The following is a 19,739-nucleotide window of genomic DNA, read 5'->3' as shown; positions in this document are numbered from 1 at the left end:
AATGGCAATAATAAACATAAAATAACAAACGGACCAGTAGCAGTAACTCAATGCAAGCTCCATGTTTGAAGTACACTTATCGGTAATTTGTGTCATTGGTAGAAAAATTAACAATTCTTAAACAATAATATCTGGGAATATTTGGTCTGCTCCAATAAAATAATATCCTTACCTACTACAAAAACATATACAACTATTCTCTGTTCTTTGGTTGAGTTCACAAATAGATTTTTCTCTAAGATATTTCATTCTCCCATAGGATATTTGTTTCTCCTATAGGATATTTATTTCTCCTATAGGATATTTCTTTCTCCCATAGGATTTTTTTCTCTCTTATGAGTTGCTTTGATCTCCCATAGGATTGTTAATCTCCCTTAGGATTTATTTATTACCCTTAGCATTTATTTATTACCCTTAGGATTCTTTTTTATCCCACAGGATATTTTTTCTGTTATGAAATCCCTTAGGATATTTATTAATCCTATCGGATATTTTTAATCCCATGGGATTATTTTATTAGACTAATATCCTGTAGGATAAAAAATATCCTATAGGAAATGCTTTTATTTTTCCTAAGGGATTTTTTTAATCCTAAGGGCGAAACTATATCCTATAGGATATTTTTATTCTCCTAAGGGATTATAAATCCCTTAGGATTTAAATATCCTGTAGGATATAAAAAATATCCTATGGGATTATGACTTTATCCTATGGGATTATGACTTTATCCTATAGGATTTCTCAAAATCCTGTAGGATTTTTAAAAATCCTATGGGAGAAAAAAATATCCTACAGGATTTTGTCACTATTTTCACTCCAGTTGCCGAACCGGGCGAGCCACAACAATTTTTTTTTTGTATTGTGTTATTTATCCCCAGAGGTACATTATTGCCAAATTTGATGATTCTACGACAAAAAAAAGTGTGGTTCCAATTTGCACTTATGAGAAGTGCAAATTAATCCAAGAACATGTTGTTTGTTTAATTCTATATCTGAATCCCATTTTTTTAACTCTCGCTCCAGTTGACACTAACTTCCACAAGGAATGTTATGTTTTTTTTTTATTAAGTTACATTTACATGTTTGCGGTCCATTCATGTTCCTTTGCATATGCATTTTTTTTAAAGTTCACAAATGTTATAAAACAATTGTCCTTGTACGTTTTGTTTACATCCGTTAACCTCAATTTCAATGAGCATACTGGCCTTTAATTAATTACTGACATGCTAATTACAGGAGATTAACAGATTAAACTAGCGTGACCTTTTTAAAAAGTTAGAATATTAAGTTTTCCTTTCAATATCAATTGAACTTTTTATATTAATTTGAGATATAAGACTTTTGTATCTGTTATTTACATTTGTATCTGATAAACTTGACCATCTTCTTATTATTAGTTGTACCGTACGCGTACGGTCCGACCGTATGCGTATTTTGAAAAAGTACGCATACGGTCCAGACCGTACGCGTACGGTCCAAATACTCATACGGTCTGGAACATATACATTTTAACGATTTCTCGTGGGGCCGAACTTTACTTAACAAATAAACAAAGAAACTGTATGATTTTTAGAAACAAAATGATGGCAAACATTGTCTTTATTTTTAAATGAGAGGTTGGCATCATTAATTGGAACTTCTGTTTTTAAAATTGTCGTTTTATGTAAATTTTGTAAAAAAAAAAATCGCGAAAAAACGTCACGAAATCAAAAAAATATTTTTTTAAACGGATTTATATTTCCATAATGATTAAGTATTACTACCTTCAATATTGGTCCAATGAACGGAAAACTTTATCTTTAATTTGAAAAAAAGTCTTGTATTGTTTCATTTGTTGACTACTTTATATTGCTAGCAAAAAATATATATACATTTGTATGAGTCCTGTTTTTGACAGTTGGTTTACATATTCTTAAAAATTTGGAACCTCGATTGGATGGACAAACGTTAGACAAAAATTAACATAAAAATATAAACATGGGCAAATATCAAACGAACAGGACTAATTTCGTATTTCCGATTTGTTGTTCCATAGTCTTTTTTTTTTAAGTACAAATGAAGATTTACAGATCTTAGTTCAACATAACTATGTTCATTCGTATCAGTTTCTTTATCACTATAATTTTCAGAACGTTTCATGTCAACAATAATATTCGGAATATACCAATATAGACTTTCAAAACTCAAACGTTGGAGAAAAACTGACAACAGCATGGTAGTAAAAAAACCCAGAAATATACACACTAAACACTACGTAGAAAACCTAAATACTGCAACACCTACCCCACTAAAAACCGGGATTAAACTCGTATGCTCCCAAAGGGAAGACTACTTCTGTTCCACTTGCAACATCCGTCTTGCTTTTCGTCTAAATACAAATCTGATAAAAATAAGTAGCATGCAATCGTTCTCACAGAGAACTTGGACACATTTCAGTGTTCTTTTCGACAGAGAGATAGTTTTATGTTACCAGTTTCCCCACTGTAAACTTTTATGTTCAGATATTAAATATTATGTCGTTCATTGTAGGCCTGATTTGTCATGGCGTGATGTTCAACATCTTATAGTCTGTACAGCAAACACTAATCTTAAAGGCACGTTAGTCGAATGGCAAAGGAATGGCGCAGGATTTTTAAGTATGCATTAAATAATTAATAACAGAAATAGATGATATTCTAATACGTATATATATATATATACGTAAATAAAAAACTTATAAATAAAAAAAAAATGCAACTTTTAATCGATATAATTTTTTAAAATTATTAATTTTGCTTTTTTAAAATTTATTTACAAATACAATGTATAAAATTGAGAATGGAAATGGGGAATGTGCCAAAGAGACAACAACCCGACCATAGAAAAAAACAACAGCAGAAGGTCACCAACAGGTCTTCAATGTAGCGAGAAATTCCCGCACCCGGAGGCGTCCTTCAGCTGGCCCCTAAACAAATATATACTAGTTCAGTGATAATGTATTTTTAGCTCATCCAAGATTAGGGTTTGGGTTGATAGATGCGTACACAATGGTGTCGTTAGCAGAACAATGGATGCTCGTTCCTAAGCTGTTGAGCTGCAGTCAAAGTAAAAGGTCTGAAGTGTAAGTTATTTGATCATGAAAACGACACTGATTGATGCATATGCTATGGTCACAAGTTAGTAATAGGGGGTCGTAATACAGTACATGGGAAATGTCACAGATTTTGGTAATGTTTTAATTTGCATACAAGTTTGACTCGTTGAATTTTAGCTGAAAATCGAAACAAAATATTTATATTTATTTTATTTTCTGCAATATAACTATATGTAATTGGATTCCTTCAAAATACGTGAACTTTTTGTACAGAAGTCACACAAAATCGGCGAAATTGTATTCAAATCCTCAAATCTCCTGACTTGAAATTCATAAAAATTATTGTTTATAGGGAAATTCAAACTCATAAGTCGAAATGAAAAATTACAACGTCAAGTGGTAAACAAATACAAAGACGAACAGATAAGCAATAGTACACAAAGCACAACATAGATAACTAAAGACTAAGCAACACGATCCCAACCAACAACTGGGGTGATATCTGGTGCTCCGGAAAGGTAAGCAGATCGTGTTCCACATGTTAGCATCATTCTGTACTTATGTCCTCTTGTCCCTTTTTCAGGTATTGTACAATTATTACATTTCCTAAACGTTTTTCTATTTCTATTCATTGCTAATTAATCCTATTACAGTGTATATAAAGTGCGAATCCAGCTAGTTCATTTTTACTGTTACATGCGGGTATGTCTATTGTAGAATAAAGGATCATGGGAAAACTGTATTTGTTTATGTTTTGAAAATATCAAGTCAAGTGATTTGAAGATAAGTTTTAACATATTTTCATTGTGATATGTCTTTATAATATACAAACATAGCATTAAAGTTCAAATAAGTGTTATAAAAGCATCATAATATAGCATATCGATTATTGAAAGCGATCCATTTTAGCTATAGATGCGATGAATTATCACTGTTAGTGCAGTCATTATTAATGTAGAATTTTCAAAGATGCGAGGAATTTTTATTGTAGAATTATGTGATAAATGCACTTGCAACAAACGAAAAAAATTAGTTGATGACTTTAGGATTTATGATACATGTATTTTCAAATTGAAATACAAACTTCTCATTCATTCTTCATCAAATATATAGCTTTTCAAACTTGTAACAAAAGCGATTCTCAAAACGAAAAATTCTATATCCGCGAATGGATACTACCGCAGAGGTAAAACCATACACATTTGGGTTATTGAATTGTACACGAAATGATTGCTACAATTCATTTTTGTTGATTTTAGACCCTTTGGAACTCTATGTGGGCTGTTTCAGCAACTAGACAAAAAATCCCCAAACTAGATACACGGTTAGATTCAGCATGTCAACGAATCCCAAATATCTATATTAAAGGACTTTTGTCTTTAAATTTGGACCCCTCAAAATTGAAAAAGGGACCAAAAATATAAAAAAAAAATGCATGCATCGGATACATTTGTTATTGAAGGCATGACTGTAACAATAGGATTGATATACACAAATATCTTATTCTGGGGGTCTCATTGGGGGGGGGGGGGGGGTTCTGATCCCGGATCCCGCTTACTGTTTTGGCAGATTCCCGTATTCTGCTTATTGTTTTGTCAGATTCCTGTGTCCCGCTAGACTTCATTTCTCGTTTTTCACGACACAATCATTTGACTTTCACCTGTCACGCTTGCAAAAAATCGGCAATCCGGCGTCACGCTTATACCCAAATGCGACCCACTATTTTACTCTATTCTGAATCATATTAAGCCCATTATACATATATTAAAAATGTAGTGTGGATTTTTTTATACCTTTTTATCCCGTCTCGTTTCGTTTTTGAGCCATATATAGATGTCGTATGTGACAATGAGACAACTCTCCATCCGAGTCACAATTTATAAAAGTAGACCATTATACGTAAACATACGGTCTTCAACATGGAGTCTTGGCTCACACCGAACAGCAAGTTATAAATGGCTCCAGTGTAAAACCTTTTAAACGGGAAAACAAAGATGCAATCTATATCAAGATGTACGTAATTAGTGGTGAAGTGTCATGGAAATGGATAAAAAAAAATTAAGGATAAAGATCCCTATACGCTTTATAAGAAACTAAATGGAATACATTTGAAATAAATGTTATTTCTATTGAATTTATTAGAGTGTTTTAAAACCAAACTTTCCTCCGTAAGTTAAATTTTATCAAATCTTTCTCTTACTTTATCTATTGTTTGAGCAAGTCGGCTAAATTAAGGCCTTACAGCTAATTTCATAATGCATGCAAAGCAAAACTTTGGTTGGCTTGCTTGCTTTGTTTGTTTAATTGTTTATACAAACTTTGTAAATAAGATTGACATTTTTAAACAATATGATTAGGCATATGATAGTTTAACCTGTATTTTTAATATTTGAATTAAATTGGGTGTTATCATAACGATTATCCAATAAAAGAAAAACAAGCAAGTCAACTAAAGTCTTGCTCTACATGCTTAAAGAAATGAGCTGTAATAGATAAAAAAAAATAAATAAAAAATTATACAGTGAAAATGCACCGCATATACAGTACTAATGATTCGCTCCACAGTAAAAATGAAAGAATAGTATCATTATTCGACAGTAAACATGACTAGCATTACGAAATCATCATAGTGGAATTTAGTTAAATATGAAGAAACTGAATGACAAAACATATTCTACGTTATACAACTTTATTAATTGTATTAAAATGAATATTTTGTACTGCAACAACATCTTACCTGTTAGTTATAAAGCACCTGCACGATCTGTTCGTGAAATGTCATAAATATTCACCTATTTTGGTATATATTTCAAAGCTGGATGGCTTTAGGCGCGATAAAACCCCGCTCGCATCTCTTACTTTGTTTTATTAGTATTATGTATTTCTGAACATATACATTTTAACTAATTTTCTTCATTTTCTTCGAAAGTAAAAAAATGTTCGTCTGTTTATTTATCATTCTACATTAGACATTTATGGCATATACAGTAAAAATTATATTTTAGGATCCGCACTTTACATACACTGCTATAACACTTCTGGAAATTTTCAGAGTTACTTTTACCTCAACTCATTGTTGATTTTAGTATAGTTCTAGAAGTTTCCAAAGCGTATCGATAACTATAAGATTTAAACAATTTTCTTTAGAATATAATTATAGGCACAGATTCTTGTTCAATTTATTAAAAGGACCCACTCTCCAAATTTAAACGTTTCAGCTACTTAATTCCTTTTTCTTTAATTTATGACATAAAATTCGTGTATATTAAATCTTACTAGACATTTTAATGCATTTATATTATTATAACTTACTTTATTAAGTCTTGTTTATCTCTCTCTAGTACAATAACAGGTCGTTTCCGTAGCGACAGCATCTTTATTGACTGTAATTCACAACAAACTTGTCAAGATTGCGGCTGCCAAATCAGATACTTGGAAAATATTAAGGTGAAAGTTACATTGTCATGGAATGGAGAACGCTGGTTTAATGCAGGTAATAAGTATATGTGTATACTAATTGATAAATAAACTGATGTAGGGCAACGAGAAAGCATCCCATCGACATATCAAAATCACAGAAGTATATGTATGAAAAAAATAGAAAAAAAACGATGATGAAAAAAAATACTTACTATTAATACTTAACTATATAACAGTACCAATTCAACTGCACCAGATGAAAGCTTTGATAATAAATCCTCATTCTCCATAGCTTCACTGGTTTGTAAAGCTTCTGTTGTATGCATAGAGTAAGTTATTTAACTTTGGGTTTGTAATTGTAGTTGTTTGATGAGAAGTGTAGTGACAACTATTGTATGGCAATTTAGCCCGAAAAAAAGCTATATACGAAGCAGTAAAGATTCTTACCAAAGGAGTAGGTTCAGTAAGACCCCTTTTTGGCCCCAAAATAAAGCAATTTTACAAAATTGTTAAAATGTATACTTTTAGTTATTTATTAGACAGTAGAATGCTTCTGCTAAATACATATGGGTTTTGTTTGACAATACAATGACCCTATCTCGGGTACCAGCATCATTAAGTCATGCTAAATTACTGAAATCTTCACAATTTTAGCATTTTATTTTTATTTTAGACGGTTTCTGTCTTAAATGAAAGTGGCCGCATTCGTGTTCATTCTTAATATTGAAATGTAAGTTGTATTTGATGATAATACATAACATATATAAAGGTTGTCAATGAGGATGAACACGGATGCGACCACTTTCATTTTTGACAAAAACCATCTGAAATGTGACAATGTTTGACATATTTTATAGAATTTTTATATTCAAGCTAGAATCGGGGCGTTTTTTATGAGTAAATCAGTTAAAAATCGTTTACATTTGCATATTGAATCAACTAAAATAGACACTTAAGTGTTTAAAAAGTGTCTAAAATATTTCGTCAGATAAACTTGAAATTTGAGGCCAAAATCGGCCCTTACCGGACCTACTCCGTTAGGTTGCACTTTGTAAATACAGCTGTTTCTCAAAACACGCCTCTTTTGGGGAGATCTTGAATATTCATAGAAATTTAATTTTGTTTAAATGCTGGTTCCATTTATGCTCTCTGTATTTCTTCTCACAGAGACATAACTTGGAAATGTTACTAGTAAATACACATGTGCATATTATTTACATTGAAATCTATGGTAACCTTTTATTCGAAGGAGGGGTATTTAATATAAAAAAAAGAAGATGTGGTATGATTGCTGGCCAATGAGACAACTGTCCACAAGAGACTTAAATGACACAGACATTAACAACTATAGGTCACCGTACGGCCTTCAACAATGGCTATAAAGGGCCCCGATAAGACAATGTAAAACAATTCAAACGAGAAAACTAACGGTCTTATTTATATAAAAAAAAAAACGAAACACAAATATGTAACACATAAACAAACGACAACCACTGAATTACAGGCTCCTGACTTGGGACAGGCAGTTAAGAAAATTAGTGTTAGTTTAATCGTTGAGAAGTTCAGGGCATATGAACGTTGAAAATATGCTGCACAGCCCTATATGTTTACCTTTGAAAAAAAATGTGGTGCATATGAACTTCCAATTCTATGATAAGATTTTTTTCAAAACTTCATAGTAAAAGTGGTACAGATTTAGCCGTAAAAGGAGTTCCTATGGGAAATTGCATTGTCAACATTTACAGAATTGCAACCTTGATGCGTCTGATTGGCTGTGCTTGATGTATAAATTCACAGCAATATTCAGGCCGGAGAATCTTATTAAGAGGGTAAAATTCTATGCTTCTTGTAGAGACAATTATGTCTCGCTCTCTGCTACGAAATGTAAAATAAATCCCGCATTTGGTTCCTGACTAACGTTTCTTTGCAGAATTTTTCAAATGCATGTTTTGTGAAATGTGTTCTTGTCCTGAACATAAATGTAATATTTGCCACCTGATTTGAAGCAAACAACGGTTAATTAATCAAGTCGAAAGGATATTCAAGCGTATAAAGAAAGAACTGAAATAGACCAAATTGAATATAAACGTTTTACTCGTTGTTTTCAATTAACATGTACCGCATTTTCCAGCACATTTTAAAAAAAAAACATGAAAGTAAAATTTCAAAGTGCAAGATTTTTCGATGAGTTCGCGATCTCGTAAATTTTGTAAAAAAAAATCATACACGAATCGTATATACAAGTAGAAAGCACCAATTGTTTAGCAAAAGCTGATGAAAATATGTCGGGGAAAAAAACAAAAATAGGGGTTTCTCAACACCCTTTAAATTTTGTGGATTTTATCCAAAGTGCCCGACATAGCGGACATGATTTGTACTTGCTGTAGTCAGTCAGCCATCGCTGAATACAGTCATCGTGAAACTTATGCTTGCACGAATTCTCGCACAACCATTCGGTTATCTCTATTTTCTCTAGGCATATGACGCAATGGTCTATTGCATTACAAAATCTGGTTACCCTGTTCATCTCGAAGCAGGTCCCCAGACTTCTATGTACTTGGATACTTTATATTTATATTTTTTATGATCATTACTGGCCTGCGACTTCATTATATTAGCATACATATTTATTATATGGTACAATTTTATTTTATTCTAATACCATACCGCCCCTTTGAATCAACAACTAGGCTAACAGTTGTTTTTAAAAACATTTTAAACAAAAAATGTCTGGAATAAATATTTCTAAACAAAGCAGTAAAGCATTAATTCCTTTAAAAACTACAAGTATCGTCCCTTCATATCAAACTATTAATAAAACATGGGAAATGTATACATATATATATATATACAACTCGTCTAAACATCAACCCAACAATGTTAGATCTGTAAATTTGCTTTCGCAAATTTTTGGTTCTTCCCTCGCCGGGATTCGAACCCATGCTACTGTGATATCGTGACACCAAATCGCCTGCACTGCAGCCGTCCCGCTAGACCACACGACCACCTGGGCTCTCAAAAAAAGAGCTTTCGGTGGGCATGTGTTACCTTTCCACGTCAGTTTTAATCTAGCGGCGTACTGCAGTACATGATATATAAGGCATGAAGATGTTATTGTTACAGATCAGCTAAATTATCTATAGTAAAGGATCCTACAAATTAATGTAAGATACAGTCACAGAAAATAATTATATTCATAAGTACGTCTGAGTCAGTGACAACCCTACAACAGATGTATCCATCGGATCGCCATCAATGATGGTGATACATGGCTGTGTACATAATGTATATACAACTCGTCTAAACATCAACCCAACAATGTTAGATCTGTAAATTTGCTTTCGCAAATTATATATAAGTGATTTGTAATATTATCAGTGATATCTACTGTTTATAATTTATAAAATGTGTAAATGTTCCGGACCATATTAGTATTTAAACCATACGCGTATGGTAATGACCATATGCGTATACTCCTATGGTCCGACCATATGAGTATAATACTCGTTTGATTAGTAACGGGCCAGACCATATGAGTATTTATACCACTTAGGTTTTTTTTCTTCTTCAAATAACATTATAAACGTTTCAATAATACAAAAACTTTATATAATAAAACAATGATGGTTACATGGCAGTTTGTTAATTTTATAATACACCAGTTTCACATTTAACTGCGCATGTCTAATCTAATTAGCAAAACTATGAAATCACGCGATAATTCCCGAGAGTTTATCAACTGGGGGCTAACGGTTGTAAGCAGTGACCATTAAGACTTGGAAAAACAAGCATCTGATTGAGTGTTTGCGTTTACATTTGGGTCATTTCTAACAACATGAGCATCATTTGAATCAAAATATAAAACTTATATTGACCAGACAACTTTAATTATTAACAATTGACACAATAAAAGATTTTAAAACGGACTACTGCTGTGTTGTTGATTGCAGTATTATATACGATCTGATATGCCGCCTGGCTTTATATTAATTGTACCTTTAAATGTCACGAATTCACGCTGAGATCGTTCACCTAACGGGAAGAATAAATTAGATAAATAAGCGGGGCTCACTTCATATACATAGTATAAGGTCATAAATTAAGAAGGCAATTAACACCTTGGCCATGTGGAATCCTCGTTTCACCTTGTATAATCTCACCAGGTGAAAATTGATAAAACGTACCCTTTTCTGTATATACAGTTACTGAAAAAGGGCGACCGTTTGATAATTCATTTAACTTTTGTACACAATTATTTCCTGTAGTTTGTGTTGCAGATCATTCTTTTCCATCCTGCCTAGGTCATAATTATTTATTAGGAAATTAGTCTAAGAATATTATTTTTCTACCCCCCCCCTCCTGAAAATCAAATGGTCATCCCCTAGTACAGATGTTTAAAATGTTAACCCTGGTACCTTATTAACACTGAGATATCATGGCCAGTGTGGTTAATGCCACTGGGAATATTTTAATAATTTAGGAGGGGGTCATTCAGCATTTGATCTTAATTTAAGGCATACATCGCTTGTTGTAAATACAGGATATTCAATTACTTTTAATGGCACGAAAAATGATAAAGTTGACAATATGTAGAAAATTACTCGCCCCGCTGGCACTGAACCTCTGCTTAGACGAAATCGATCATGAACATAGCTTAGAAATTAAAATGATATTGAATGCATTGTATTATAGTCCGATCTTTGAAAATTGAAGATGAACCTGTATTTCTGATACGTATTTTAAAACTGCCTTATATCTCACTTCATTTATATCATGGCCGTCTAAAACATCATTGACACAGAAATATTTGAAACAAATGTACATACAAATAAGCAGATGTGGTATGAGTGCCAATGATTCAACTGTCGATCAGTCCATGTCACAATGTATCAAAAGTTTAACAACTATAGGTCAATGTACGGTCTTCAACACGGTACCAGGGCCCTGTCTACTACGTGTCTATTACAATCAATAGGAAAGTGTTCTATTAATGTTATATGCCATGTACGCTAAACAGGATAAAACGCATGGTGACTCCATTTTTTCTGTTGTTTTCTGAACGCATTTTATAAGAGCTATTTTCTCACATTTTACTTTGGAATTCTATCATTTGTTTTACCTTCAAATATTCATATAATGATACTTTTACCTTAAAAATGCCTCTGTTTAATCCATACAAAATGCTTCATATTTTCACAGCGTATAGCTTGAAAACACTCGGTGACCTATCATTGTGTTTTTCATATTGTTAGCATATCACAATAATTATGTACTACATCTTTGACAAGAGTATGTAAGGAAAAATTCTATCAATTTTCGTTGAACATTATATATTATACTCCCCTACATTGTACTACCATTATTGGAAATTTCGATTATTTAGTAGTGCCGGTATCATGTCCTTGTACCCATAAAATTTCATGCAAAAGTCACCATAACAGTAACCTGTATTTTTTTTAAAAGAAAATTAAAAGTTCGAGTCTATGATACTAAACCTATATATAGACCGTAAAAACCCTTTACATGCATGTGAAGAAGATATAAAAAATATTTAAGAAAAACTGGAACAGAACTGAAATTAAATGAATTTCTGATGTTTAGGCTGTTTTCTCTTTATCAAAATATTTTTCTCTTTTCACGAAAAATCAAACTGACATACAGCAATGTACATAACGCAGTAATTATAAGCGGTTGATTTATTATTGTGTTGCTAAATATCAGTAGCCCCCTGTCACGTATGATATCGTTAATTATCGCGAGATTTAAACTCAAACGCGCAGAAGATTTCGAGATCAGCGTTGATTAGTAGCTTATGTGAAACTGGTCTATTCAAAAATTACGTAAAATATAAATATTGATGCCATAGTTAGGGAGCTATACCATTTGATTTTTATAGGGGTGCTGGGATGAAAAATTTTGTCCTGCATTTTTTTTTTAGTTGTAATCTCTGTCCTGCCTTTTTATTTTTCACTCTATACGGTCCTGCCTTTTTTTTTATTAGTTTAATATCCTGACTTTTTTTTACCTAAATTGTCATCCTGCCTTTTTTTTGCAAAGTGTCTCATCCTGCGGTTTTTTTTTACTAAAAACTCCTGTCCTGCCTATTTTTTCAAATTTAATCCTAGCCCCCTTAGCTCCCTTAGTTTCATCGCTAGTTACATTCTTGCGTGTAGGCTTGGGCCACATTTACTACCACACGGTATCATGGCTTTTTTGCATTTGCAAGTCTTGGTAGTGCACGATCCTTTTCAGTTACACCTTCAGTTGCGAGTGGAAGGCTATCCTTTTTGCAGCTGCGTGCATTGATACCGAGGTCTGGCCATTCTGATCTCTACGGTACGTGTTTTAAAAAGCTCTTAGGCAGCAACCATTTGATTTTCGGGGGGGGGGGGGGGGGGGGGGGGGACTATGGATTTTTTTGGGAAAAAAAGTTTGTTTCCAGTTTTTGGAGAAAAAAATAATTTGTTTCTGATTCTGATAAACGAAAATTGTTTGTTTCCCCGTCAGCTGCCACTATTTGTAATGCTAAAATTGAAAGAAAAAAAATTGTTTTCCACTTGTCGCGAAAAAAATAGATTGTTTTGTCCAGAAAAAAAATCCAATTGGAATTTAATTATTTAAGTCGACATATTGCCAAGCCGTTCTCGTCAAAACTATGATTAAACCATTGTTCGAAAAATTTACAGACTGAGAATTACAACAAAGCACACTGAGATTTAAAAACTTCAAAACACACACTGAGAATTAAAAATTACACACTGAGAATTAAAAACTACACACTGAGATCATTTCATAAACACGCACTGAGATTACAAAAATGAAAAAAAAACCACTGCGAATTGAAAATTACAGTCAGTGAGATTTCAAAAAGACACACTGAGAATAAATAAACTGCATGAGAACATGCACTGAGAATTTGAAATTACACACTGCATGAGAATTTAAAATTACACACTGAGATTTGTGTGCACTTTTTATGCACACATATCTAATTAGCATACTTAATCTGAATCTATTACAAGCTTAAAACAACTAGAGAACAGAACTCGTTACTAGGGACTTATCATTATTTATCTGGGAGGGGGGGCTGGTCAAAATACAGGGGGGGATCAAGTTTTTTCCTGTATGTGAAATAGGGGGTTCAAATTTTATTGTAAATTCAAAATGGGGGGATCATTATTTTTTGTACAAAAAAATAAGTAGTTTGAACATCACTAATCATATCGTACCGTTTTTATTTATTTTCAGATCCCTTTGAGTAATTAATTTATAACTTTCATTCCCTCAAAATCTGTATTTTTAGGCTAACAATTCAAAATTTTGGGGTTACTTTTACACATAAATTTATGAATGCAATGTGTCAATAAATGAGTAAGTATGAACGAATAACCAATCCATATAAACCTTATTGAGGTTTCAATAAGGCCTACTGTAAAACTTGAGTTTCAAGCAGCGTCCAAGAGAGGAACATATACTGCGGGTAATAGATATCCCACGTAGTAAATAATGTGTTGTTGCTGTATCAAAAAGTTTACTTTGTACAGAACTACTTAGGAAAACGTTTTCTTAAATAGCTCAATATAGGAAATTAGAAAAAAAGAGAGTCAGAAAAAACTTTGCTGCCTACCTCTTAAAATTCATGGAAGAGCCCTAGCTATTTCAAGGCAATGTTCCCTCGAATATTGTTTTTGGACTCAATCCACTGAGAATATTTAATGTTTGCCTCATGATATCTATGATATAACAAATATTTGGCATGTTACAATTTTGACATGTTTAATAGAGGGGGGATCACATTTTTTCTTATATGTTTATGTAGGGGGGATCAAATAAAAATGTTTTTGTAGGGGGGATCAAATACAAATAGTGAAATATTATGGGGGATCAAGAAAATTTTATATGTTTGAATTCAAAATGACCAGCCCCCCCCCCCCCCCCCCCCCCCCCCCCTCCCAGGTAAATAATGATAAGTCCCTTAGTCCTTCGATTTGGTTCCAAATTATTTATAAAAAAAACTTTGAAAATACAAGAACAAGAAAAATACCCACTCACTCTTATATTGCAATATAAAGGCAAATGGTGACAACTTTATTAAAGTTATAAGAAAACTTTGGAACAATCTGCAAAAAAAACAAAGAATGTAGTGAAGTTTTCACGCAAGTGTCTATTATGGCATATAAACGTAACAAACATATAAAAGAATACCTTGCGAGATGAGGATAACAGTTGGAAGACTTTTGAAAAGGGACCCAAGCTTAAACGGTTTAAAGTGAGAAAAAAAATCCCGATACACCAGCTGGTAGTAATGATCTGAATTATAGGCAACAAACTTATGAATATGAGCGATGTTAAGTCTTGAAATTTATTACGAATTTTGGTTGAAGGAATCGCATTTCGTTATACATTTATAATGACAAGAGTTCCTGAGATCAAGATATTAATCTGTTGAATTATTCATCTCATGAATATTCATTAGTAATTTGCATGTTAATCTTTAGTTAGTGTGTTATTACACAGTGTGTGTTTTTCAATTCATTTCATCTCAGTGTGTCTTTTTAACATTTCAGTGTGTAATTTTGAGTTCTCAGTGTGTGTGTTTTTTTTTTGTTTTTTTTTTAATCTCAGTGTGTAATTTAGATTTCTCTGTGTTATTTTAGGTTTTTAAATCTCAGTGTGTATTTTTTCTGAAAAACGGGTCACAGTTAAACATAGTTTTGACGAGAACGGCTTGCCATGTAGCCATTCACCCGCAATGGTCATCGGTAATGACCATCAGTTTAAAATGACTTTTTATTTTATGTGGTTTATTATAGTTTTGACATGTCAGTAAAATAAAATTTGTGAAACTTCTAATTTTTATTTAGCTTATCTTTTTATCATTATGATAATTAATATAATAATAAAATTACCTATATGATAGCGTCTTTTTAATGAACGGTCATGTCATATGAAGAGTTTAGAAGTATTAAACATGTTAAAGGTACGCTGTAACAGAATTTTAATTACCACGACCATACGCGTACGGTCGGACCATACGCGTATGTTACGTATGACTATCAGAACAAGAACATCTCAATTGATGTGGTATAAATATGAACTCTGCTTTGTATACGTACTGGACTAGTCCTATATCATATGACTTCACGTTTTATTTTTTTATTTTTAACGTGTTTATACCGATATTATCCTTTATATTTGTTTTTGCTCGGGTGACTAAAAAATATTTATCCGATAAGGCCTTAAAAGCCATGTACGAAGTCCTGAAAATAGGAAGGATGTATCAGCTTTCTGTTAAATGTCAACTTGACCTTTTTGACAAAATGATCAAGCCCATTCTATTGTATGGGTGCGAAGTATGGGGCTTTGGTAATAATGATATCCTGGAAAAGATTCATTTAAAATTTTGTAAAATTCTTTTAAACTTGAAATCCTCAACGCCAAATTATATGGTTTACGGGGAACTAGGTCGTCATCCGATCGAAATAGATATTAAAGTTCGAACAGTACTATTCTGGGCAAATTTGATATCCGGTAAACAAGCAAAGTTTTCCTTCATATTATATCAACTTTCTCGTCATATGAACGAGCACCATAATAACCAGATAAAATGGATCCTGTTTATACAAAAAATATTTCAAGATTGTGGTTTCTCATACATATGGGAGTCACAAAATTTTGTTAATAAAGAATGGTTAAAAACTGTTATAAAGCAGAGATTGCTAGATCAATATATTCAGAACTGGAATTCCCTCATTCAAAATTCACCAAAAGGTATTAACTACAAAATTTTTAAGAAAAACTTGGAATTCGAAGAATATTTTAATATTTTGGACTTCAAAGACGCTATTGTTTTTTGTCGATTTAGAACGACTAATACTAAGCTGCCGATTGAAACAGGAAGATGGCAAAACGTGATCAGAGAAAACCGCTTTTGCAGTCTATGTAACAATCGACAAATAGGTGACGAATATCATTTTATATTTGAATGCAATTTTTTCCATCAAAAACGCAAAGAGTTTTTAACTGCATATTTTACAAAACGGCAAAATACAGTTAAATTCTCTGAACTTATGTCAAGTACAAGAAAACCAGTTCTGAAGAAGCTTTGTTCTTTTATAAAAAATATAAATACTAGTGTTTGTACTCCTGGCTTGTAACTTTTGTAACCTCTCTCGCTTGTTTTGTACATATTGTAAATATTTATTGTTGTATTTGTTATCTCTGTACCGATGTAATGCATTGGCTTTATGAGAATAAAGATATATATATAGGTGACACATTAATAGTAAAAATAATATCAGAAATAATAAATAATGCACCCGACTTCATATGTTATAAGACTATGTACTGGACCAACCTGCTGCTAAAAATGATCTATTTTACACTGCTAGTTCATTAGTTAGCAATGCACTTGAATACATGTATCCCTTTACCTGGAAAAATTATTCTGACTCCGAAAGGTGCCTATTACTTGCACTTACTGCTGAATTCTGAGTGCTTGGCGCAAAAAAAAAAAAACACCTGGAAAAAATAATAATTTAAATTCTGTGTTTTGTTGTATTTGAAAAATCGACATACTACAACGATACCACTAATGAATGTTACATGTAGATATAGTAGAACGTTGGTTTTCCCGTTTGAATGGTTTTACACTAGTAATTTTGGGGCCCTTTGTAGCTTGTTGTTCGGTGTGAGCCAAGGCTCCGTGTTGAAGGCCGTACATTGGCCTATAATGGTTTACTTTTTTAAGATTGTTATTTGGATGAAGAGTTGTCTCATTGGCACTCACACCACATCTTCCTATATCTATATAATATATATAGTGATTTAATAGGGAGACTAAAAAGGTAATTATAAACAAATAAAGGAACAAAAAAAGCCAAAGAAATTTCTAAGGATAACAAGTTGTCGCAGCACTCAGTAATTTTAATCGCACCGTTTATTTCCTACAGCCTACAGAGGGCAAGTAGAACTGTATTTGATTTCACCGCGAGGGACGAAAAGTTACATTTTAACTAACAGACCAGCAGATAGGTTACAGCCAGAAACATTTACATGGGAATTTAAATCTGTACAGACCTGGGGAGAAAATCCATGTGGAACATTTCGCCTTAGTTTTGGTACAAGGACCACGGACGTAACAGGTAAGATTCGTTCATTTCAACTTGAAACTGAAAGGAATTTGAGGTGTGAATATTATTGCATGATTTACTTGCATAAAAGAACATTAGGGGTCTGAGTTAAATCTTAGATCCGCCTCTTATTTGTTTAAAAAAATATGTGATACTCATGATCAGCGATGGTTTATTAATTTTCGGTGAAGTATCCACCAGTTGTATATACTAAGTCTTATGTATTAACGTGATAAACATTAAACTGATTTGATTTTTTAAACAGTGAAGCTTGAGTCTTGGCATCTTACTCTGTATGGCACTATGGAGCCTCCACCATCACTTCAGGCATGTAAGTATAGACTTAATTAGTACTTGACGTATGATATCATTTATACATTGATTTGAAACTTGAACACACAGTATCAATATGTCCTCTTAGAAATGGGTCGAGATCTACATTTTACATCTTTTATATCAAAATCTATACAGTAAATAATTTATTAAGTCTTAAATTAAGTCCATACATTGAACGATCAATAATTACAATATGTACAGTCATCTACATATGATTACAAAATGGAACAAAATTATAAAAACATTACATTGACCAGCTCAATTATAATCAAATATGTATTGATACATCTCAAAAAATACATAATCATACAACGAAATTGATGTTCTAGATTACTAGCCTTTTGCACATTTAAGCAAATAAAATAGATTTTAACTAAATTAACTGGGCATTTTCAAATTATATGAAACTATTTAAACAGAATGACTTTTTAGTGCTTTATTGGCGTGAGCTATAAAACTGTTGGATAGAAAAAAAGAAGCGTTTACAAGTCAAACATATTTTAGCTACCGCGTTGCCCATGCAGCTACCGCGTTGCCCATGCATTTTTTAGTGGATTTGTTTGCCGTGATCCATATAAACATGAATATGGCTGCCTATAAACATAGCCTATTATAATATTTCGGTTTTCTATAAGGTGACCACAATATTTAATTTGTTCAAATGTTTAACATACTTTCTACTTGTTACTCATTTGTTGTTTAATTTTTCAGGTAGAGCAGCCAAACAACGTTTTTGAGAGATGATTTATATCATGGGCCTCTATATATCTAGTATAGTCTCACATTTTATTGGGGAAAAAATTGTTGTTTCTCTACAATAAAAGATATCCATTGTATGTGTTTGTTGTTTTTTTTTTTTGTCCGTTTACATCGACTCGATATTTGTTTTTGTATTATACTCACCGATGATTTTTCTTCTTGTTCCTTTTTTTTAAAAGAAATATACACGCTTAACAAATAATTAAACGAGATGAATGGTGCACTCTGGCCCCGTTAAAGTCCATACTTCCTTAAAAGTACACAACACCGCTAAAGTCCACAACAAATTTCCGCTAAAGTCAAACAAACAACAAAGGGACCGCGGCATGCCAACCATACCACAACTCTTTTTTTTCAAGTTTTTTTTTTTAAAGAATAAAGCTTCGTCACGAATTTGAAGTAAATGTATGCACAAAAAAGGTTCTGAAAAGTCAATATAATATAAAGGCAAAGTTCAGCAAAGCGGCAAATTTAACTTGGAAGTGAAATGCAAATCACAAATCAATCAGAGAAGTTAAAATCAAACCGAATTCACTTCTGATAAAACATATTATCATGGTTATCGTTTGTGTTTCTCTATCATTGACAGTGATACAGGATTTGTGGAATGAATACAATAAACTAACCAATTTACAAGTAGTTGCAGTAGCAGGGGTGAATCTTTTAATAGGGGGGGGGGCGCTGACTGACCAAAAGTCCTCCCCCCCCCCCCCCAGCCCCCTCCCTGGATCTGTATATGTTATGTTCGTTTGAACATAGTGAACTAAGGCCCCGGAACAGTCATTATTTATCAGATGAGGGGGTTGGTGCACTTTAGGGGGGAGGCGTCATTGCCAAAAATATCATACCACTAGGGGGGTTACCATAAAAAAAAATATTTTAACTAGGGGGGTCACACAATAAAGGTTTTTATGTCTGACTTGTATATAAATTGTTTACAAAATTGGAGTGAGTGTGCGATCTGTGAAATAATGTCTGTTTATTAAATCTTTGATGGTGTAAACTGTAAAGCACCATGC

At 32.7% G+C, this 19,739-nt stretch overlaps 1 protein-coding gene across 1 annotated transcript; it reads left to right on the top strand.

Annotated features, from left to right (window-relative positions):
- The first annotated feature begins 3,026 nt into the window (after positions 1 to 3,026).
- Positions 3,027 to 18,786, top strand: LOC139490136 (neuroendocrine convertase 2-like). The gene is made up of 5 exons (XM_071276987.1): positions 3,027 to 3,100; positions 6,415 to 6,566; positions 17,446 to 17,637; positions 17,891 to 17,956; positions 18,673 to 18,786. Exons 1-5 carry the CDS (start codon positions 3,027 to 3,029, stop codon positions 18,696 to 18,698), a joined length of 510 nt encoding a protein of 169 aa, XP_071133088.1. The 3' UTR covers positions 18,699 to 18,786.
- Positions 18,787 to 19,739: the final 953 nt, after the last annotated feature.

The sequence above is a fragment of the Mytilus edulis genome, chromosome 9, assembly GCF_963676685.1.
Source record: "Mytilus edulis chromosome 9, xbMytEdul2.2, whole genome shotgun sequence".
Taxonomy (NCBI): domain Eukaryota; kingdom Metazoa; phylum Mollusca; class Bivalvia; order Mytilida; family Mytilidae; genus Mytilus; species Mytilus edulis.
The sequence above is the reverse complement of the archived record's forward strand: the minus strand, read 5'-3'. Positions and strand labels throughout refer to the sequence as shown.

Excerpts from the sequence above, each read along its gene's own strand:
- LOC139490136 (XM_071276987.1), top strand. The coding sequence starts at position 3,027 with ATGGTGTCGTTAGCAGAACAATGGATGCTCGTTCCTAAGCTGTTGAGC. Across the intron at positions 3,101-6,414 it reads CAAAGTAAAAGGTCTGAAGT|TACAATAACAGGTCGTTTCC; the intron begins GTAAGTTATTTG and ends ATCTCTCTCTAG. Across the intron at positions 17,638-17,890 it reads AAGGACCACGGACGTAACAG|TGAAGCTTGAGTCTTGGCAT; the intron begins GTAAGATTCGTT and ends TTTTTTAAACAG.